The sequence below is a fragment of the Neolamprologus multifasciatus genome, chromosome 11 (genome assembly GCF_963576455.1).
Source record: "Neolamprologus multifasciatus chromosome 11, fNeoMul1.2, whole genome shotgun sequence".
NCBI lineage: Eukaryota > Metazoa > Chordata > Actinopteri > Cichliformes > Cichlidae > Neolamprologus > Neolamprologus multifasciatus.
In genome coordinates this window covers 12,178,129-12,200,097 of record NC_140449.1, presented here as the reverse complement: position 1 = coordinate 12,200,097, position 21,969 = coordinate 12,178,129, and the positions used below count along the sequence as shown (strand labels likewise).

The window sequence follows — 21,969 nt, the reverse complement described above, 5'->3', positions numbered from 1 at the left end:
CAAGTTATTATCCTATTAAAAGCACATGAATTTACCGTATTTTTCCATAATGGCAAATTTAAAATATTTTATTGTTTTTTTTCTTGCACCCGAGTTGCTGAAATCCTACCACTTTACATTTTTTTTTCTTTTTTGCTGATGTACATGATGACTCTTGGATTTAAAAATCCACTCTGGTGGTATACAGATGCAATACTATGAACAATTTTGTTACTGAATAATTTTTTCGGGAGATAATTAACAAAGGTCTTCCAAAGTTTATATTCTCAAGCTCTCTTACACTCAGGCATTTTTACACAGCAAGCCCTCCTTATAGACTTACAGTAAGTGCAATCACAGAGCTTGGCAGTTATCCCTGAGGGTGTAGGGTCTATATATGGACATCCTCTTTCCCTCTACATCCCAGAACCAGACTTCACTTTCCTGTTTAGTGAGAAAAGAAACTATTCAATGTCAGAGCTGACCAATCAGCAGACATCTACTCAAATGTCTGACCAATAAGCCTGCAGGCAGAAAGGGAAAGTAACCCAGTGTATATAAGAACTGTCTTCATGGCAGTTTGGTTAGCCAACATGTGGTACAGCAGAGAGCAGCGCTTGACAGGGAAATCAGGAGCTATGAAGTGCCTACCAGAAAATATTAAGGTGCTTTACATCACCAGTGACTGTATGGAGCCTTATGTTGAGGTAAGATTACTCTGCTGAATGTATTTGTGTTAGGAAGTGCAGTGAGGTTACTGTGGAGGTTCAAATGTTTTCTGTCACCATGCATTGCAGTTTTGTTGCCATTCAATAGTTCTGGTTTTGTGGTTTAAATGAATTGCAACCTTTGTACTTAAGGCCATCAAACTTATATATAAATATACTTATAAAAACGTCCCAAATAACAAATAAAAGGAGAGCAGTGGATAGCGGTGTAACATGATGACACTTTTTCTGCTTGCCTCCTTCAGATCATCACAGTGAAAGAGTCCAAACGCTGCCAGAGTCTGTGCAGCTCAGAAGCCTCTGAGGTAGAAGAGCCCGAGTACCAGCTGGAAGTTGATGATGATCTTCCTGTCCTCACTGACCAGAGTCATCTGCTAGATGACTATCACCTAGAAAAAGTAAATGACACTTATTTATATATATGTGTGTGGATCACAGCTATCAAAAGTTTTTCTCCTGAAGAACTGAGAAAATTGTGATTAGGACAATTCCTCTCAAATCGTCCAATTGTTTAGAAGATTTTCTGCTTCACCATCTCCAGTTTCACAACAGTCATTATTTATGACATAAGCGGCAGCATTGCCCGGAAGTTGTGCTCACACCGTAAAAATTTTTTATGCAAATTGTAGACAGTCAAGCTGAAGAACAGTGTTGATTTTAGATAGAGTGATGCATTAGTTTTGTCAGGACATGATTTAATGAGCAACTCTTTGTCAAACAGCTTTCTGCTCACATGCCAGCAAGGACCCGGGGTTATCAATGGCAGCTGGTCTACAGCACAGCCGTCCATGGAAGCAGCCTGAAGACTCTGTACAGGAACATGGCTGAGGTGGACAGCCCTGTGCTGCTGGTGGTCAAAGACATGCACAAAAAGGTTTGTATCCTGTTCTTTAGTCTCCAGCACTTTTCTGTACCAAGAACATCAACACCAAGAAGAGCATCTCCTTTAACAAACTGGTGTCTTGGTGTATTTTCAGGTGTTTGGGGCTTTTTCTTCAGATCCATTCAGAGTCAGTAAATACTGCTACGGTACTGGAGAAACCTTCTTGTTCAGCTTCAATCCCGACTTCCAGGTACGGGTTGAACTTTTATTAATGTTTTACCTCTAGTCTATTTACAGGATGATTTTTTCATGAAATAATTTCACTTATTGTAGAAATCTGCACAGAGTTTAAGATGTTTTTATGTCTTTGTTATCTAGGTATACAAGTGGAGTGGGGTGAACTCGTACTTTGTGAGTGGAAACAGGGATTCATTGCAGCTTGGTGGAGGAGGGTAAGTTATAAAGTTATTTATTTGTTTTCCTATCAGTGAGTTTTCAAAGATCTGATAGTAAAGTGCTATTGTGTTCTCTGTCTTTAGGAGTGGCTTTGCCCTGTGGCTGGATGCTGATCTGTACCGTGGTTCAAGCTTTTCCAGTGCGACTTTTCACAATGCACCTCTCTCCACAAATGAGGACTTTATTGTACAAGACCTGGAGGTCTGGACTGTGCAGAATTGACTGTGAACATCTAAAAAGCCGAGCTAAAAACAAAGCAGGACCTGTTGTTCTGTGTGGAGCTCCCAGACTTCAAGATGTGTGTATCGTTTAGCCACTACTGTACGTATCCTGATGGAGTGTCTGCTGTCGTCTGTGCACATGGTTCACAGTTCCTCTTGTGCAGTTTGAAGCCTGCTGACGGGGCAGCTACTGTAATGAGATTCAAGAAAGAGTCTATTTTTATTTTATTTTTACATCAATGTGAGGCGTGTGTGCCGTTTAGTCACTCAGATGTGTAGATGGAGCATTTGCGGATTTTAAAAAAACAGTGTTGAATGATAGGTCTACAGCTACTGCAATGATATTCAGGGTTCAAGAAAACGTTTATTTTTATTTTATTTTTATATCAATGCATATTTATAAAATAATGTTTTTTTTGTTTTTTTTTACCTTTGGTTAAGTGAGTGTGTGTTAACAATAACTGGTTAATTATATTAACCAGTTATTGTTAAAATCAGTATAACACTGTTAGGACAAACAATTTTAACTGGTTTTAATGTTTTCCAGTCAAATCTGTGGCTGCTAGTAAGGACCAAACTAGGAAAGTTGAAAATAATATAAGGACAACATTGCACTACAACAGCTGCTGGATAAGCTGGATGTGCCGCTTGAAGAAGAAGTCAACTGAAGTGTAAAATGAAAAATTCTTCTTTTTTTTGTAAATTAAACACCAGCTTGTCTATTTGGAGAGAAAAATACTTTTATGACAACATCAAATACACACATATGCCCAGTTGTTTATTTTCTGTCTTTTTAAACACACTGTTCAGGAAATGGTTAAAGTTTGTCTATGATCTGTCAGGCAGCGCTGGCACTGCCACTTTTTTTGTGTGAAATCCCATTAAAGGTTTATGTTTCCTGTTGAAACTGAGTAGGTGTCATTTTTTACTACATGTTGCATCAGCAAGGTATTTAATACGAAGCAAGTGTTACGAGAAACAAACTGAGAATGCTAAATATCAGATCTGGGTAATGTTTCTGTGTAATATTATATATATATATTATGTGTAATATGAAAGAATAGAGAATTACTGACAAATACTCGCAATGTTAAAATATATATTTATCAAAACTTGCAGTCTCCCAGACATCAAACTGTTCAGTTATTCAAGAAAAGTCATCCATCCATTGTGAAGCTTCACATGTTTGAGATGATACTGCTCAATGACCTAGACTCCTCAGCAACAATCAAAAAAAAATAAAAAAAATCCTGAGACAAGAAAAAGAAAAAACAACAACAATATTCTGTATATTTGTGGGAGATATCGTGTTATTTCCAGAAACATCAAAATAGTCTCAAGCAACCAAGGATAAAGGAAAGTTGTGGGTTGACTGTGGAAAGGAAAAAGGTGACACAGAGTGATACAGAGGGGGGGCGGCTGTTTTTCACATCTGTGGGCCAAAAACAAAAGAAAGGTTACATTACTGTTACTTTAACATAAACTCAAAAAAACAAACAAAAAAAATCCAATTATTCAAGTAATTCAGCCCATTTTCTGGCTATCACTTGCGGTGTTGTATTGTTGTTGTTGGCTTATCATATTTGATTCATGATTTTTGTGAGTTTTTGAGACCTCTACATCATGAGTGTCTCATGCTCTCTTTGTGCTATCTTGCCTTCTCTCTTTATTTTCCCTGTCCGTGTTCGCCACCTTGCCTCTCTACTATTGCTGTGTGTGTGTGGCCTAGTGGGACTCGTGCCAGCTTCGTGGCTTCCTGATTCCTCTCAAAGCCACTACTCAAGGGAGTGGCTGAGATTCAGTCTTTGCAGGAATGTTAAATGAGTAACAGTTACTAGAACCCCAGCTCTGGTGCTTATTTTGGTGATCCATTTACTTGTGTGGAAAACCTACCTGTATTTTCTGTGTGTACATTCCAGTGAAGAGATTCTTTCCATGACAATTGCGATTTAATGGGGTCTGGAGAAAGGGTATCTGGGAACAAACAATCATGGACACACACACACACACACACACACACACACACACACACACACACACACACACACACACACACACACACATATGTATATAAATGTCTCCCCCTGTCCCTCTGACAAAGCAATTCTTTTCTTTTCCTGAAACTGCAGATTTCAATTTGACAAAAAGTAATTCTGAAATAAAACTGCAAACTTAATGTTTCTAATTTGAAGCAAGCAAAATCATAGCTGTTCATCCCAGCTGGCAAATAATTGAAAAACAAACAAACTGTATTAAACTAATAAAGGTTGAGATCAAAAATGACAAGATTCAACTTTCCGAATTAACTCAAAAAGAATCTGTATCAATACTTGATAAGAAATGAATCAAACAAAAGTATGATTTAATTTAACAATCAATTCAATGGTCGTTATCTCAGAATCAAACAAAGCAAACATGAGAATGAATTTAGGAATTGACTCACTCAGTTAACTACATATTAAACAGATAAGAGTCAATCAAAGAAAATCATTAGAATAAAACAGAATAGCAATTAATTTTAGAACTGTTAATGCTTATCTGTCTGACAAAAATCAATTATAAGATCAGGCTAAGATCAAATGTAAAAGCGAAACAACTAACCCCAAGACCAATTGCTTGTCATCAACCAGTAAAAGAAAATAATCTAAGATCACCTGCTCAATTAATAAGATCAACTGCAAGGATCAGAAACAAATACAGTTAAATCTATAGCTGTCAGTTGATTACTGATTGATAACAAAATCAATATTCCAAAACGGGCACAAAAACAAAAAACATTTAACTTTTTAGCTGTTTCCCGATATCAGAGATCAACTTAAGAGAGAATCAGAATACAAAACCAATTATCAGTTAACTTCTACTGGTATTAACTGATAACAACTGATGGCAAATCAATAGAAAAATCAGAACACAAAATGAACATAAATCAAATACCAGTTAGTTCTATAGCTGCCAACTGATAACAGAAAACAAAAATGTAAAGGAAACTCAGAATACAAAGTCAAATAGCAGTAACAGTAACTCTGTATGTATTAAATGATAACAACTGATAACAAATCTTACCCATGCGCTCCCTAAGCAGAAAAAAACTACACTGAGAGCTCTCACAACTCACCCACCCCACCCACCCACACACACACACACACACACACACACATACCTGTTTTTCCTACATCGTGGGGTCCACTGAGTGACAGGTGCCTAATGGGATCCACCCTTTCCAAAGGGTGTAAAGACATGATTTTCACTCCTAAATTCATAATAAATTCATCTAAACTTAAAAATGACTTGAAAAGTCAAACACTCTCAAATAAATTTTAAACCTGAATTTTTGTTTTAATGGGGACCAGTCATAACCTGTCTACTGATACTGGGGACCAGTCATGTGTCTATGAGCATACAGTCAACAACACTGATCCATGAAACCTTACTATCATATTACATAATGACTGAGACCCTGAATTGGTTAAGTGGAAGAAAATGGATGGATTGCTTTATCAATCTCATCCTGACTGCCAGATACTTATTTTATCAATTTATTTTTTTAAATCTGATTCTAAAATATTAGTTAGGCAGTTATGAAATTACACAAACACTATTTATGACATTTTAAAATGTTGCAAAAGTTGAGCAAAAGTTAACATTTTGTATAGTGTTTTACTTGTTATAATTGAACATATGCAAATAAATTTTAAATCAATTCAGTTTGTCAGTTGATTTTCATGAGATATGAACCATCAGATCTGCTTTAACAGAAAACAAAACAATATTTTTACCGAAACCACCACATGCCACGTTTTCTTCCAAACCACATTTGACGGTTAAAAGAAGTCACCTACTGTACGAAATGGGCAGACAAACTGAGCTTATGCCTTCAGGTAACATTTATTTCAGCCTTTTAAAGTCAAACATTCAGCCCCTTACATCCAATAAACAGTGTATGTGTATATCTATATATAGATATAGATAGAGAGAGATAGAGAGAGAGATATATATCTATCTATCTATCTCTATATCTATAGATAGAGAGAGAGAGATAGATATATATATATATATCTCTCTCTATCTATATATAGATATAGATAGATATATATCTATATCTATATATAGATAGAGATATATATATATATATATCTATCTCTCTCTCTCTCTATCTCTCTCTCTCTATATCTATATATCTATCTCTATATATCTATATATATCTATATCTATACATCTACACACACACAAGTATAAATATAAGTATATATAAGACAGTACTCCATGATAAGCAAGGCGGCATTTTTAGAACGGGAATGCCTTTTCCTTTTCAAAACATAATTAAAACTAATTAAAATGGAACACGAGTTCCATTCTTTCCAAACGTTTTTTTTTTTTTTTGACGTCCAAAAAAATTGGTCTAGCACAGAACGTAAAAACATTGCAAAGGGGCAAACAAGGCACAAATGAACAATTAAGAACAGGCTGTTAAACTCTTTTTGCAGCTTTACGCTGCATTGCAGTGATTCTATTTTTTACATAGAACTTAACCGCTGTCCAGGTTCTGTTTTGAAGTGCTTTCGGTGAAGCCTCAATACAGGCAACGCACTCCGACTTTCCTGGTACTTTACCAGACTCAATGAAGGACATTAGTGTCTTTTCCACAGCATGGACCTCAGCTGATGTCCAAGTCCTCTTCTTTGATGTTCCTAAAATAGAAAAGAAAGTGACTTAATACAGTTGTAATAATTAATTTAAGATTAATTAAGACAAAACTAAAAGGGTAGAAGCTTCAGTTTTAGAGTAATCACTTTCAAATTTTGCACTGTTTCCCCTTAGCTGTTGAGGGTCCAGTTAAATCATGAATTTTCAGAATATTAATAAAATAAATCTTTCAGTGAACTGGCAAATTACACATTAGGTTCTTGATACATCCTATGTCCCTGAAACTGCCTACACTTTTCTATCATTTGTGTTTTTTCCTTGCTTCTTAGTACCTCCCAAGAAGGATGGAGGATAGATACAAGAAAATCTAAGGAAACATCTACTTCTAACAAGTGAGGTAGCTAATCACAGTTCAGTTGTCAGTCAGCTTTAACAGTTGAGACTAACAATAATAGAGACACTTGAAAGCAGCATTATTTTCTCCCTGTAGCCGGCTTTCACTTTATCACCTGTAGATAAGTAACAAGCTGCCATCTGGATTCATACTGCATCCTGCTCAGAGACACAGAATCCACTTACAGAATTAGTGTCAGTATGTACTTAAGTTCTAATTGTGAACTTAATTTTTTAAATAATACAAAATATTCAAGTATATTCATAATACTATAAACCATTTAATTTAAATGGTTGACAAAAATGAAATTTCAAAGATCAAATCAGATGCTTAAAAACGATCTGCCTGTGAGTAGAAATAACAAATAACTTAGTTATCATTGTTTCTTGCTGACAGACTGACTTTATCCAACACACCATCAATGGTATGAAATTCAGTGATTATGTGATGGATTAGACCAGTTTGCTCAGCCACTTCAAAAAAATAAAAAATAAAATAAAAATATCAATAATATATAAATAGGGTGGCTTGTCAGTTGGAAAACTATGTTTGTGAAGCCTGCTTCTGTGAATGTTGCCTCACTCATCAAACAGAAATAAGAGCTTTGAGATGGCCTGCACGAGTTAGAATCAAACCAACTTTCAATTTAAAAAAAGAACAAGAAAATTAGTGAATTAGGATGCACCCAGTGTATTTATTTGCATCAGTATGACATCTTTGTCATCAAAAATGACATATTGTGGTGTGTTATATCTAGTGACACTCACTACATGCTATTAAAAAGATTTTTTAAACAATAACGGACAGGAAATGTTCGAATACATGGGAACTACCAGCCTAACAGCTGTACTGCCATCCAGAGTTAGAAAGTGGGCTATAAATTTCATCTTTAACTGATAGTAAATCTGATGTCATTTCTGTTTCCATTCTTACATTGGTAAATCATTATAAAATGTGGTCTTTTTAAGTACAAACTATTATCTCACTACGTCTCTCAATGTCTGTAAAAATGTAAATTTCTGCAAACTAAACCACTCAACTATGACCTTTGATGGCAACTTTATGGATGAGAAAAAGAAAAAAAATGCAAGTCAGCCATTTCAGATAAACCAGGAGAATGAGAGGAGTCAAAGAAATCCTGCAGGTTAGGTTTACAGGGTCTGACTCAGCATCCACCCTCACTCTGAAATGGAAAACCTGGATTACCTAGTTTTAGCCAAACATGTTTTCTGGCACAGAGCCCTGATTCCTGGAATGATCTTGTCCAGAATTAACATGACATAAAGACTTTTGTATGACTTTGGTTGCTTCAGGTAAAAGTATTCACCTACTGGAGCTCTCAAAAAAGAGCTGACAGAGGAAGAAGTGTTTTTCTGTTAAGTAACAACAGTAAATTCTTTGACCAGTAACAGTCATTTTGGACAAGAGTAATAACCAGCTAATCAACCATAAGTAGTCAGCCTTAATAAATTTGGCACACATTTTGTCTGCTGTAACGCTGACGAAAGCCTTGTACTGAAAGGCCTCCGTTTTTTCTTACTGCCTTGTTACATTAATCATTACTAACTCATCATCACGTCATTATCAAGTCTAGATAGATTGTACTAAGAACATTTGTACAACTTTGAAATAAAACCCTTATTAGGGTGAGAAAGCAAATCAGTGCTTATTTTAGTATAGCCTTTTTAGCTGTTGTGTGAAAAAGGGAATGGGTAAAGAAGAAATGTGGGCAAATGCCAAGCCTCAGTCTGTGGGATACCTGCGGTAGGGTGGTCACCATCAGGCTCATCTGTGGTCCACTGTCCTTGCTTGAATCTTGGTGGTCCTATGGGAAAAAGAGTAAACTGTAAGTAGAAAAAATATGTACCTTGTGACCCTGAAACACAGAAGACAAATACTGAAAAACATGCAAAATTGTGACTGCAATGCAGTAGTCTTATCACCCTGCTACATAACTCATCTACTGTGCTAAAATTTTAAATATCTAAAAAGTTTCAATATTACACTGTCAGTCAAATACCTAGTCCAGTCTCATTCAGTTAAAGAATGTGTGATTTTTTTGGCAGAGCTCTTGAAGGAAAACAATGACAAAGGTTGAAGCAAACTATTTTACCCATTCATGGTTCTCTATATGCAGAGAATTAATGCCAACTGAACTGACGTGGCTTGAAAATAAAATGGTGGGCAAGCAGCTAGCAGCAATAGAAAAAGCTAACAGTAATAAGCACGCAAGGGTACAAAGAAGGTTACACAATACAGGGAACAATAGTGCTATCAGGCTCTTTGGTAGGGGATACTCAAAATGATCAGTCTAAAAAAAAAACTTCTAACCTACTTTCTAAAGTACATTCAGTACATCCAGTTACAATTACAGAAATTGTGGTTTTCTTATGGATTATTGGAAATCTGCTCTAGACAGTCATACCAATCAAAATGTTTTCAGGTTTGCACAACTGAAATATATCCCAAAAAAGAACATCTATACTATCTGTGCTCCTGTTTGGTTTAATTCTACCAATTTGTAAAAGCAGGTTTCAACATAGGAAGGGGGGGCTTAAAGTTCTGTAGTTTGTGTGCAAATTACCCATTTTAGTGGCATCAGTGTCAGACTCCTTTTCCTTTGTTGAAGTTCCTGTTAACAAATTGAGATAACACAGAATCAAAATTCTGTAATTTTTTTTAGGTTTTTGTGAAGCTTGCTTAGAGGCTAAATTAAGACAGGTACCGGAGGCGAAACAGGGTGTGCGGTGGGTGTGAGAAGTACCCTCTTTAAGGTGATCAATGTCAGATCCTGTCTCCTTTCTCTTAGGTGTTGAGGATCCTGTTAAAAAAATACAAAATATATTTTTAAAATTTCTGTGTTTATAAAAACCACAAAATAATTAAAAAAGGTACCATCTGGTTAGTCTGCTGGATACCTGTGGGTGTTTCATCGAACTCATCAGTGGTTGGCTGACTTCTCGATCTTTGGGATCCTTTGACAAAAAAAAGTCAAAAAAGTCAGTAATGTTTTAGGGTTTAACTCTGTGCCCATTCAGCCTTCACACTACGCAATGTATTTTTTGTTAGAGGTATTAACTGTATGTAAAGATGAATGGCATGTCTCCACATCTTTGCACTATTCAAATATTAAGCCATAACAACAAGTGCAGACATCTGTTGCCTGTCATTTGGATCAAGTGTCTGCACAATAGTGATGGGGCAGTGCAGCAAGGGATACAGTTCTTGTCCATCCACCTGCCAGAAACTAACTGAAATCAGCTGTCAATAATGACAGCTCACAGCCTTTTATAACATTTAAGTACACTTCAAACCAAACTGATCAGAAAATTTAACAATTGAACATACATTCTCTCATTTTACTTATCACATGAAACTCTTTTGGAACAATTTGGCATGTACTTTGATGTTTTAGTTTGCCCCCTCTGTTAACAGTCTGCCACTAAAAGATTCCATGTTTTTGCTACAAATTTAAAAACTATCATGTCATCTATTTTTATATGCAGTAAATGGCTGGATGCTAAAAACAGTTAAACCTGTCACCTACTCAATGTTGAGGAACTGAAAGATGACTCCTTTGATGCATCCGTCTCTGAAAGATCACTTTCCACATCTTCCTGCATTTCTTCTGTAAAGCAGTATAAGAAAACCATGTAGCACAAAAGACATTTACTCTGAAATAAAAATATAAGAACATTTTGTTTACCATTGGGATTAATTTGGATTTGATCGAGGCTCATTCCCTTGAAGTCTGACAGTCGGCCTTGTTCTAGAGCAATGAGCACTTTGCTGACTTTAGCCAACTCAAGTGTTCCTTCAGGCAGTCTATAGTACTCCCTATGGACTCTGATATCATGGCCTAGAAAATTTGCAAGGATGTCCATCTCATTGTCTCTCAGGTTTAGGACTGTGGACAGTGTGGACACATGCTTTCTCAACTTAGTTGAGGACAGTGTTTCTGGATGCTTCGCTCCACATTCCTTTGCAATCTGTCTGATGGCATCTGATCCCCTGAAGTGAGTGTCTGCTTCAGGTCTCGAGAAGAAAAAGGGATTTTCATCAGACACACCACAGGCCCGCCGATGTGAAACCAAGGCTTCCATTGAGGACAGCATGTCTGGTGTTAAGAGGATAGGAACTTTTCTGTTCCTTTTCCCTCTTATTTCAATGCGCTGGAAATGGCAACAAAGTTTTTGTTCCAACTCTGAAAGTCCTACTGCCAAATCCGAATGGACTCCTGAAGTGTCTCGCAGGGTGAATGCAGTTAGTGGCATTTTTGATACCTCACCCTCTCTCCTGCGGTTAAACAGTATCACTTCGCAAAGAGTCAAATTGGCCAGCATTGACCAGTTCTTCTTATTGGGATCACTGGCAAGTCTGGTTTGGTATTCTTTTCTGTACCTATCAAGATACATATGCATGGTTTTTACATCCTCGGTGAAAGGGAGGAGTTGAGGAGTGTTCCATTTTCCTTCTTTTAGAGTTTGCAGGGCACGAGATGAAACACACACATCCCATTTCTTCTCGTAAAGATCCCGGCTTCTCTTCAGATTCTTAAGAAATTCCTCATCATGAAAATCTGCCATCTTTGCTTCACACTCAAGAATATCTGCAATCTTCTTGAGACTATGGCCCAGTTTCAGAGCCAATGATGGAGCTCTGTAGATGTTTTTGTCTTCATCAAAGCCAGCCACATCCTTTACTGCTTCAACCACAAACTTGAAATTTGAAGGTACATAGAAATCCTCCATTTTTTTCAGTGTCCCTGCTTCCCGTGAGCGCAGAAGTAATCGTCCTATTTCTCGCATTTTTCGTCTGATGTACTCATGTTTGGTCTTGTCATGTCCATGTTTTGAATACAAGTGTTCTCCTAGTCTCAAGATACTTTTCTCCTCTCTGATGATGTTTCTGACTTCACCCTGATGCATAGCATTCACCAGTTCCCAAACCTTTCTGCTGACACCATCTGGGACAGGCTGTGCAAAGGCACAAAGTGACTGGATCCGACTTTTGCCTGGTTTTGCTGTGGTGCACTTCTGTGAAAGCTTGTATCTTGAAATATGTCTCCATAATAAATGTCTTTTCAGCAGTGCCTGGCAGTTAACGCAGTGCAAGTAGTCATTTGGCTTCACTGGTTTTTTAGTTAGCCGACTTGGGATTAGTGTTCCACAGCCAGCTTTCAGAACCTCAATATTATGTGCACGGTTCCCCTTGTTTCTAATGAGGTCAAAATGTAGTTTGCGCTCCTTTGATTTCAAAGGAAAACTGATTGCTTCTGCTACAGCCAGTTCACTGCTGTGCTTGCGTATTAAGTGACTTGCCATTTTATGGCACTCCTGTGGACAGTATAAGCAGTGATGCTTTTTACTGTATACTCTAGCCCCATCTTTCTTTTTTTGCAGCTTCATCACAATGATATTTCCCTGGTTAGGTTGAGAGCTTTCGCTTTCTACTGTCTCATGGTCCTTACCCGAAGATGTACTTGGAAGTGCTTCTCTTCTGGAAGTCTTTTGTGACTTCTTTCTTTTCTTAATTTTCAACAATGGGACCCTGTTTGCAGGACTGTCAGATCCCTCTGAACTGCTTTCATTCCCTGAGTCTTTTGATGGAATATATTCATCATCAGTGCTTTCAATACAACGTCCAGAAGCTTCTGATGTGTCAGCCACCTTGGAGATTGACTGCAGGTGTTCACTGGTAAGCTGAAAAACGAGATAGAGACATTTATAGCTAAATTTGCAAGAACAATTACCCAGGTGTGAAACTCTTACACCGTCTGTGAGACCCCTTTAACACCTTCATTAAAGTGAACTTTAATTTGTTAGAACTGTTACCAGGTTAATGAAGGGTCATAGGATTTATTGATTTTCATTTTTATCACGAACTTTGGCTTTGTATACACAAACACTTGTTTACCAATAGTTTCAACCCAACCATAAAATTAACAAGGAAAAATTAGGGCTGGATGATACCATTTCAGCACTACCATAAGAATTCACAGCTGACAACCAAATGTCAAATGTTTGTATCAAACAAGATACAAAAAAACTCTCAAAAAACAACCTGTAAAATAATTACTGAACAGAGCTGTTCAAATAATTGGATGAAAACTCCTGTATTTTTTCCCCTCTCTCATTACTTTACATTTTCCTCCAAGGAGGCAGACTTGTAATTTCTAAAGTGCTCTTGAGCAATAGTTCTCCAGACATTCGGAAGGTCTTTCAAAGTTTTTCTTTGGACATTGGCTACTTTTTCACTCATTTGAGTCCAGTCCTTGTACCTGACTATTTTCAGAGGAATGTTTTTGTTTGTTAAGCTACTTAACAATGACCTATGAATCATTCAAAGCAAAAAAAAAAAGTCTCCTAACTTGAGAGATGAACCAGTGTTGTGTCCCCACATAGACAACTTAGAAAAAAAATAAAATTTAAATGTTATCTGTAGGTAATTTCTTTCTAGCAGACTGTCACTAAAACATCACTTGTTTCCATTTCATTAACTGAATCTATGAATAATGCCAAAGATAACAGTTACAGGTATAAAAAATATTTCAAATATCATCTGACAGAACAGAACAAAATGCAGAAACAGCCAAAGAGGACCTTTGAATGTCCTTCAAGAAGCCTGGAGAACTATACCCATATTGCTAGTAAAATACAAAGAATGAAGAGTGGCCCAAGATTTTTGTTAAGTACATATAGTTTAAAAATTGCAATGCTGCAATGCCAGTCTTCTACAGTAAGTTAAAGCCCTAATAAAAGTGTGGAAATGACCAGAATTATGCAAACTTACAAATATGCTGTCAGTTCGTTTGAGTGATGGCACATCTGGGTCAGCAGCATCAGAGTATGAACTTTCAGGAGTGATGATATCGATGTCAGTATCAGCATCAACATAAACAATTATTTCCTATGGAGAGAGGGGAGATGTAAGACATTGACAGCAATGACTGTAATACATCGAGAAAGATATCAACCCTGATTTTTAACTTCTCAACCCAAAGTGAATTAAGAAAGAAATTTTTACATTTTGAGTTCTGTAAGTAAACTGTAACAACCTCATGAGTTTGATTTGAATAACATATCTAGAAATTTTAACTTCCCATACATTTGCAATCCTATGTAGACTTATGCTGACTTCACCACACCAGGAAAACAGTTAATTTCATGAAAAATTTAACTCAAAGATTGCAAAGCATTAAAGCTGAAGCAAAGCCACCCATAGGCCAGATTGAACCTCCTGTTGTTCAGTTCTCTGCCAGGCCATGTGTGACAGTATGTGACATAAAGACAGTACATGCTAACAAAACAGTGAATGCATGGTCAGGGCTGTGTTTGCTGGTTCTCTTTAAAACTGACAGCTTAACTCACTCTAGCAAAAACCTGCAAGTTATGAAAAAGTTTCAGAGCTACTTATGGTCATATGGGATACGCTAAAAGTGCTTATTTGACACATACCATGCTCTCAGATGATGTTGGTAGCTCAAATGAAAGATCTGACAATGAGGTCTCCCCCTCTTGATTAAGACTTGCTGAGGGCTTTAAAATAAAATTAAAAAAGACACATGTATTACCATGTCTACATACATAATGTTAATGAAGAACATGTTAGATAAGATGTGTGGTAAAGCATACTTGCAATTTTGAAAGTCATGCAAGTCAATTCAGCAATTTGCACCTTGAAAACACTAAATATGAATGACATCTAATCCACATCAGAAACAGTGCAGACCATTCTGGCTCTCCTTCACCTCTCACACAGGATGGGTAACAAGAACACACCTTGAGTGTCAACATACTTTGCACACTATCTTAATATACAACCAATTTCTAAAGAAATTTTTATTAAGTTTCATGAGCTGTGGAGGATAACAAAGTCACTTTAGCATTAGATATAACTGTGGAAAATTAATTGAGTGTGGTTTAAGGGGGGTAATGAGTTATGGATTCTCAATCATGAGGTATATCCTGAAGTCCATTTCATTATCACTACTGTGGGCTGTGCTTGTGTGTCAAGTTCTGCTTCTGTCACCTACGTGTGTGTGAACATAACCCATCTTTTATACAAATTACATGCAGTGAAAGAAAGGCAGAAAAGCCACATAATGACTGGCAGCTGTCACATTTATTTATTTATTAATCAATCCCAGCACCACTGCTAATTTTTCATCTATATCTACATGGTAAACTGTTAAACTTGTAGAGTACTGAGCCTGTTATATACCACAAGTTAAAATCAATTTGTTACTTACCAAAGTCTTGGAAGCTGCAAGTTGCTTAGGTGAGAGCTGGGGTTGTGATGAAGTCTCACCCTCTTGGTTTGTTCTCTCCGATGGCTAAACATTACAGAGACAAACATTTCTTTTGATGAGGTTCACAAAAAGGTGATGAACAAGACCAATACACCCCTAAATGCATCCTCTGTTTTATTTAAACCTAATGCTGTGTAAGAAAACACAGCATTACTACACATACTTTGGTTTTGATGTCTAAATTCAGAAGGCTTTAATTACAGCACAACCAAAAGAAAAAAAAAACTTTCTATTAGCCTATAGTTGACTAAAACATGGCTCCATCTTAAAAAGTGTCCCTCAGTACTGTTGTAAACTAAGCTGTAGACAATTTCAGCTTGCACTGAGTGATGAGATGTACCAAATATAAGTACTGTACAGAAGTACAAAAAAAAGTAGTGAAAAGCTGAATTTCAGATCAGCCAGGCTGATAACACCCCCTGAAATACATGTAACTGTGTACACACTTTGCTTTTATGTATACATTTGTATACATTATACAAACTTTTACATTTTAGTTTAGAATGACATTTGGGTACAGCTTCTACTTCTTTATAAAAGGCTAATATGTCTTGCTTAAATGTCAGTCCTAGGTTTGTACACTATTCCCCCCTCCTCCCACACATGGCAAAAGCCATTTCAAATTAGTTAACTAAAGAGCTGACACGATGCTAAAGTTGCTTGGGTGAAACTCGGGCGTTACAGAGACACAAAAAAACTTCAGCACCTGGCTTTGGTGAAAAAAAAAAAAAAGTATCTTTTCAGTACACCTGCATAATCAAACCAACACACCCCTACAGAATGTTTTGGCACATGCATTCATACTGTCACAAATCTAAGTCAGAAGCACCACTGTATTTATTAATATTGTAATATGGGAAAAATCAAAAACCTATCATGATTACCTGTGTTTGGTGTTTTAAGGAGTCCATGGCTCTTGACAAGCATTTATCATGATGGTCTCTCAGGCGTTGCAAACGTGCCTTCAGTCTGGTGGATTGTTTACTCTGGAGGAGGTTAAACACAAAACAGCTAACATAACATGTCCATACCTGAAGTACACTAGTTTTATACATCAACAAGTAAGAAATACACACTTAGTGATAATGGGATAGTATTTAAGGTGAAATCCATAGGTCTACTCACATATGTTAGTCACTATAAAGACATGGTGCAAATATGAATACGGTTTTTAAAAAAAAAAAATCAATCTTTTGAATATAAGTCATAGTTTAAATTAAGCTGTGCAGTAGTCTGTTCACATGCTTAATATTGTTACATTTATTTATCTTAATTTACTATGATAGTAATTTTATTATTGAATATTTTTAGTACTTCATCGTTTGTGATTAAAAGCCATCAAGCCACTGCAGAAGGAAAATGTATTTTTTTTTTTTGTCTATCAAAAACAATCACAACAAAACTTAAACCACCACCAAATTACTTTCCACGGCTGAATATTTAAGTGAGGGAAAAGTCGGTCCGTCTGCTGCTCTGGTACTGTTGCTGTCCCCGCGACCTCACGCTTCGTTTGGCATACCACGACAAAACATTACACTTTAGCCATTTCTTAGCTCGTCACGACAATAATTGCATTATGAACTTGGGTCCTCGACAGCCAATGCTAATCCAGACTCCTGGATTAGCTTCGGCGGGTCTGTCTCGCTGCTCCGACTGCCACCCTCCCCGCCACGACAAAAACTTGACGCTTTGAAAAGAAATGACTCTGTAGCTGCTTAGCTTGTTTCTTGTTGACTTACTTACTTAAGGCCTATAGTTGAACAAAGTTGTTCTAGAAATTTACTCACCATTTAGAGCTAACACTATTGCTAGCTACTCATTAAGCTCATTGATTGCTCATTAAGCGTTCATTTTCAGTCCCACAGACGCCCAAAAATTACGACAGTAACTAATAAAAGTGTCCAAAACAGACATTCATGACTGCATGAATGTTAAGATATCAGATAAAAAGTGTACCGTTTAGGAGAATGTCGTCAAACACCCCATTAAGCTAAGTCACGCAAGCATTAGCAAAGCATGCTAACTACAGAGCAAACTGTCGGCTGCAAAGACTTCACTTTGCCTAATTATTAAGTAAACACTAAAACAGTTTGTTTAATGTACTTACCACATTTATCCGTTCATCCTCTATTCTCTGACTGTCGGACATCTCCACTTTCTCTCTGTCAGCTTCTTCATACTTTCAGCCGTCTCCTCTCGCCTCCGAGCTACGCCCCGAGTGTCTGGCTGCACCGAGCACGCGACTAATTAGCAACACCTGCAAGCCTGTGACTGCGACGGGTGGGGGATGGGAATAGGTAAAGTGAGGACCGCAAAAGTCAGGAAAAGTGTGTTTTCTCTACTGCAGTGGGTGGGGGATGGGAATAGGTAAAGTGAGGACCGCAAAAGTCAGGAAAAGTGTGTTTTCCCTTATCCCTTCCCTTCTGCACCAACATGTCAGCATTAGATTGCTGAACTTGTGTTTTAACAAAATATTAATGTATCCAAGAAAAACTAGTTTAATATGGTTTTAACATCCAAAATTATTAATTAACCTTTTATTAACCAAGCATAATTTAGGCCGCCTGGACTTTTTTGGTAATTTTGGTTGTAAAAGGGTCAAAAAACATACTATAACTGAATGCTTTTGCCCCATTTTATAGAATAACCTCAGCTTTCAATACCTGGCAGCCATTTTATATTATTTTATTGTTATGAAAGTGGAACAACAGTTTAAAGTAAAAAAAAAAAACGAACTTGAGATTTATAGTGGAAACTGATATTCAGCAATAACAAAATACAACACAACATCAACTTGCAATATGAACTATAATAAATATGTACAAAAATGTTTTTTTATCCTTGCTCACTCAGTTTTTAATTTATTGGCCTTTTATATTACAAGTGTCCAGGCGTTTTTGGCCCTGTGTGATAGACCCTGAAGAAGTTCCTACCCACCTGGAGACAGAGACCCACATTGCACTGCTCACCCAGCCAGGGAATTTTTCTTTTGCACAGAGTGCACTTTCGCCTTCCTTGGGTGGCCATGCTTGCTTTTGACTGTCTTTCCATGCTGCTTGTGGGGACAGCAAAATGGTTGGAGCTCGGTGCTGGTGGGCATCCCGATTTCAGAGAAACAACAAGGAGATGAGCACATTTCACCTGCTGATGGATTTCCAGAATTTAGAGGTGGCTGTACTACAGGGGTTCTTTTTGGGATAAACCTTGGTGGCTGGGGGACCACATCAGAGTCTTCAGTAGTTTTCCAGCGACAGCATGGTGACCGGCTGCGAACAGGATTCCCAGAAGTTCGATCCCTCTGTCAGCGAATCTGACCCTGGGTGACACTCCTCTCCAATACAGAAACCAGGAAACCAGCAGAAACTTCGGAGTCCAACAAAGCAAAATCCTGGCAACAGGAGTCCAAAACTAAACAGATGACCTGGGAAAACCAAAAACACAGAGTCCAAAACCACAGCTCAGTGGGCCAACCCGGAGGCCAGTGGCTCAATAATACAAGACGGTAACTCCGGGGGCCAACCCAGAGGTCGATGGCACCAGGGTCCAAGGTACACAAGTTCAGGGGGGCCGACCAGGAGGCCAGCAACAGAAACCAAGTAGTTCTGGAGGCCGGCCGTGCAGAAGGCAGCGGTGGCAATGTAGGCGATCCGAAGGCCAACCGTGTGGAAGGCAGCAGCAGCGTGGGAGCATTTCAGCATTTCGGCGACGGAGTCCAGTCAGCGACCTGGAAGGTGGCCGCTGACACCAAACCACACACAGACAAGGTCGAGCAGGCTGAGCCGGACGTGGACGAGGTAGCGGTGTGGCAGGACCAGGACCAGATGAGGCAGGACCAGATGACAGCGTGGCAGCCGCAAATGATGGAGTAGGTGGCGCTGCAGGCTGGATGGATCCCTCGGACCCTCCAGCGGGAACAGATGCAGAACCAGCAGGCACAGGGGACCTCTGGCAGTGTTGACACTGGCTGGAGATGAGCAGCACATTGGCTTGGCTAAGGCAGCGACAGCGGGATGCAGTCCTCAGAGCGCTGAAAGTGTTCACTAATACACCCAGCAGAGGATGGAGGCGGATGGGTGAACTCGCTGGAGCTCTCAGCGGGTGATGACAACTGAGACTGCTCAGTGGAGTTCCCAGGTGAGGTAGCTGGCACTGGCGCCTTAGCCTCCAGGGATCTAGAGTCGGCTGGTGGCTGACACTCAGCCTCTGTGGAGGCCCTGGAGGGAGTTACTGTCTCTAACATGGCCAGCTTTTGAGAACCAGCAAATGTTTTCATGACATGTGTTCCCTGCGTAGGATGAGTCATTGAACCAATGAGTGGACTAACAGCTGAGCTAAAGGTGAGTGAGCTAGGGGCTGGGCGACAGACTGAACAGGCAGTTAAACTAAAGGCTGATCTGCAGACTGGACTGATGATAAAAGAAATGGCTGAGGTGCAGGCTGTGCTAATGGCAGAGGTACAGGCCGTGCTAAGAGGAGCTAGCGGCAACACAGGAGGCTGAGCTAGCGGCAACACAGGAGGCTGAATGACAGACTGAGCTAAAGACGAGTGAGCAGGAGACTGAGCAGGAGACTGAACTGAGAGTGACTGAACAGGAGACTGTGATAATGACTGAAGTAATGGTTGAGGTGAAAATGGAGCTACAGGCCTGCGGCTAACTGGGCTACAGGCCAAAGTGGTAGTTGTGGTAGAAGCGGATCAGGTGGTTGAGTGACTGACTGAGCTAGTGACTGAACAGACCAAGCAGTGAGGGTTTCTAGAAGTGTGGCTGAGTCCTCCTTGCCTGGGCTGCCCATGCAAAACAGTTCAAAATAGAGCCTCGAACATGTGGGAACACAGCCGGGAGAAAGTAGACTTAACGAGATGGAGGAAGCAAAACTAGATACACTGACATAAGTCATGGACCTTCTAAATAAAGCAGGAAATCCACGGACAGAACTCAGAGGTACAACACCGACAGAGAACGGAGGGAACACAGAATACAGGGACCTGAGAGACATGAGACATGACTGGGGAACAAGAGAATAAACACAAGGGCGGAACTAAACCTAAAAGCTAGAATTCACAATCCCAGAAGAACAAGAGAACAGAAATCAATACCCCAATAGTCATGAACCAAAAGGAAAACAGACTAATAAAGCATAATACAAAATCAAAACATTGGGTCACAGGCCCAGGACAGTAACAGACGCATGTTCTGGTGAATTAGGGACTGCCTGCCGCTCTACCATTGCTCAGGCTGGATCCCCTTGTATTCTGACCATAATGCTGCATGTCGCTCCAGGACCGGAAAATGTGTCAGAGTACCAGTGACCCCGACCAACCTGGCCAACCTCCATAAGTGGAAGCACTTCATTGCTGAAATGGCGTGGGTCACCCACACGTCTCTGTTTTGTATTACAGAGATCAAATTTGAAACTATGCAAAGCTAGCATATTGCTAGGTGTTACGGCAATCTGTGTTCAAAATATTTATTTATTTATTTATATTTTTTACAAAACTGGATCATCTCAAATTTTGGGAATACAAGTGGACTGTTTTTGTTGGAGTTTAACTTTTTATATCACTTGTTTATTTGCTTATACTCTAATTTAGAGGATGTAGTTGTCTGTTGTGCTTGAATCTCAAAATGGTTGGCATTATTTCAAACTGCACTAAACAATTTGAAAAATGTGGGTTGACTTTGCATAATACAGTGATGCATTTTCCTGATTTTTTTTCTAATTTGTCATCAGCATATAGGCGAAATGATTATTTATCCCAGTTTTAGTGACCATTTATTCATTTTAAAAATAATAAGTATTATAGACTTTAGATTTGATATTTTGTCTCCTTAAATGATATCAGTTGTGTAAAAATAGTAAGAAAATGAAGTATAATAAACAAATGAGCTCCCTTAGTAACTGTGGTCAAATAATTAAAAAAATAGAAGTCTGGTTCACATTAAAGGTGGCAGGCTCTAATACTATTAATAAAGGAACAAAGTGGTATCTTATAAATACTTTCACACTTTGTCAGAAAAGGGATCCAATAGATGCAAGTTTACACACTGCAATACCATCTCGGACCACTGGGATACACAGTTATACACACTGTCAGGAAATGTCCCCACGGATGCAAATACACACACTGCAATACAACCCATGGTCATAGGGCATACACAAAGTTGTGAAATTGAATCTGTGGGGACCATTTTTTTTTTTGAAAAAAACTTAACCAGGCATATCAGGAGCCTGTTTTCTATTGAATACAATGGTTGTGCCCGTGGGGACCAGGGCTCGGTCCCCACGGGAAAAATTGGTCCCCATGGCGTGAGTGATATCTCAGGTCATGGACCCCAGGAGGATAGAAAAACAAACGCACACACACACACACACACACACACACACACACACACACACACACACACACACAC

At 38.6% G+C, this 21,969-nt stretch overlaps 2 protein-coding genes and 1 long non-coding RNA gene across 8 annotated transcripts; 1 reads left to right on the top strand and 2 right to left on the bottom strand.

Moving 5' to 3' along the window:
- The first annotated feature begins 536 nt into the window (after positions 1–536).
- Positions 537–3,662, top strand: LOC146507902 (TLD domain-containing protein 2-like). Its single transcript, XM_085177863.1, has 6 exons — positions 537–686; positions 953–1,105; positions 1,429–1,581; positions 1,685–1,780; positions 1,909–1,982; positions 2,070–3,662. The coding sequence occupies exons 1-6, from the start codon at positions 552–554 to the stop codon at positions 2,206–2,208; spliced, it is 750 nt and encodes a 249-aa protein (XP_085033989.1). The 5' UTR covers positions 537–551; the 3' UTR covers positions 2,209–3,662.
- LOC146507901 (uncharacterized) lies at positions 2,892–5,322 on the bottom strand. Its single transcript, XR_014876910.1, has 2 exons — positions 4,101–5,322; positions 2,892–3,639 (listed from the first exon to the last, which is right to left on the bottom strand). It is a non-coding gene; the product is annotated as an uncharacterized LOC146507901 (long non-coding RNA).
- Positions 5,323–6,342: 1,020 nt separating this feature from the next.
- On the bottom strand, positions 6,343–20,889 carry LOC146507900 (uncharacterized). 6 transcript variants are annotated; one of them, XM_085177895.1, is made up of 10 exons: positions 17,664–20,889; positions 16,441–16,542; positions 15,497–15,580; positions 14,703–14,783; positions 14,038–14,154; positions 10,793–12,947; positions 10,164–10,220; positions 9,830–10,066; positions 9,005–9,070; positions 6,343–6,895 (listed from the first exon to the last, which is right to left on the bottom strand). In XM_085177895.1, exons 1-10 carry the CDS (start codon positions 17,703–17,705, stop codon positions 6,675–6,677), a joined length of 3,162 nt encoding a protein of 1,053 aa, XP_085034021.1. In that variant the 5' UTR covers positions 17,706–20,889; the 3' UTR covers positions 6,343–6,674. The 6 variants fall into 6 exon arrangements, with proteins under 6 accessions (XP_085034021.1, XP_085034020.1, XP_085034025.1 ...); XM_085177897.1 differs by lacking the exon at positions 17,664–20,889 and having other exon boundaries at positions 6,344–6,895; positions 9,830–9,877; positions 9,971–10,066; positions 16,441–17,657; XM_085177898.1 differs by lacking the exon at positions 17,664–20,889 and having other exon boundaries at positions 6,344–6,895; positions 9,830–9,877; positions 10,010–10,066; positions 16,441–17,657.
- Between the last annotated feature and the right edge of the window lie 1,080 nt (positions 20,890–21,969).

What these genes read in the sequence shown, in the direction of transcription:
- LOC146507900 (XM_085177894.1), bottom strand. Translation starts at nt 16,611, where the DNA reads ATGTATAAAACTAGTGTACTTCAGGTATGGACATGTTATGTTAGCTGT. An exon ending in CAACATCATCTGAGAGCATG is followed by an intron (nt 14,155 to 14,702) that starts GTATGTGTCAAA and finishes CTCTCTCCATAG; the next exon opens with GAAATAATTGTTTATGTTGA. An exon ending in GTTCGATGAAACACCCACAG is followed by an intron (nt 10,067 to 10,163) that starts GTATCCAGCAGA and finishes TTTTTTTAACAG; the next exon opens with GATCCTCAACACCTAAGAGA.
- LOC146507902 (XM_085177863.1), top strand. Translation starts at nt 552, where the DNA reads ATGGCAGTTTGGTTAGCCAACATGTGGTACAGCAGAGAGCAGCGCTTG. An exon ending in GTATGGAGCCTTATGTTGAG is followed by an intron (nt 687 to 952) that starts GTAAGATTACTC and finishes TGCCTCCTTCAG; the next exon opens with ATCATCACAGTGAAAGAGTC. An exon ending in ATGACTATCACCTAGAAAAA is followed by an intron (nt 1,106 to 1,428) that starts GTAAATGACACT and finishes TTTGTCAAACAG; the next exon opens with CTTTCTGCTCACATGCCAGC.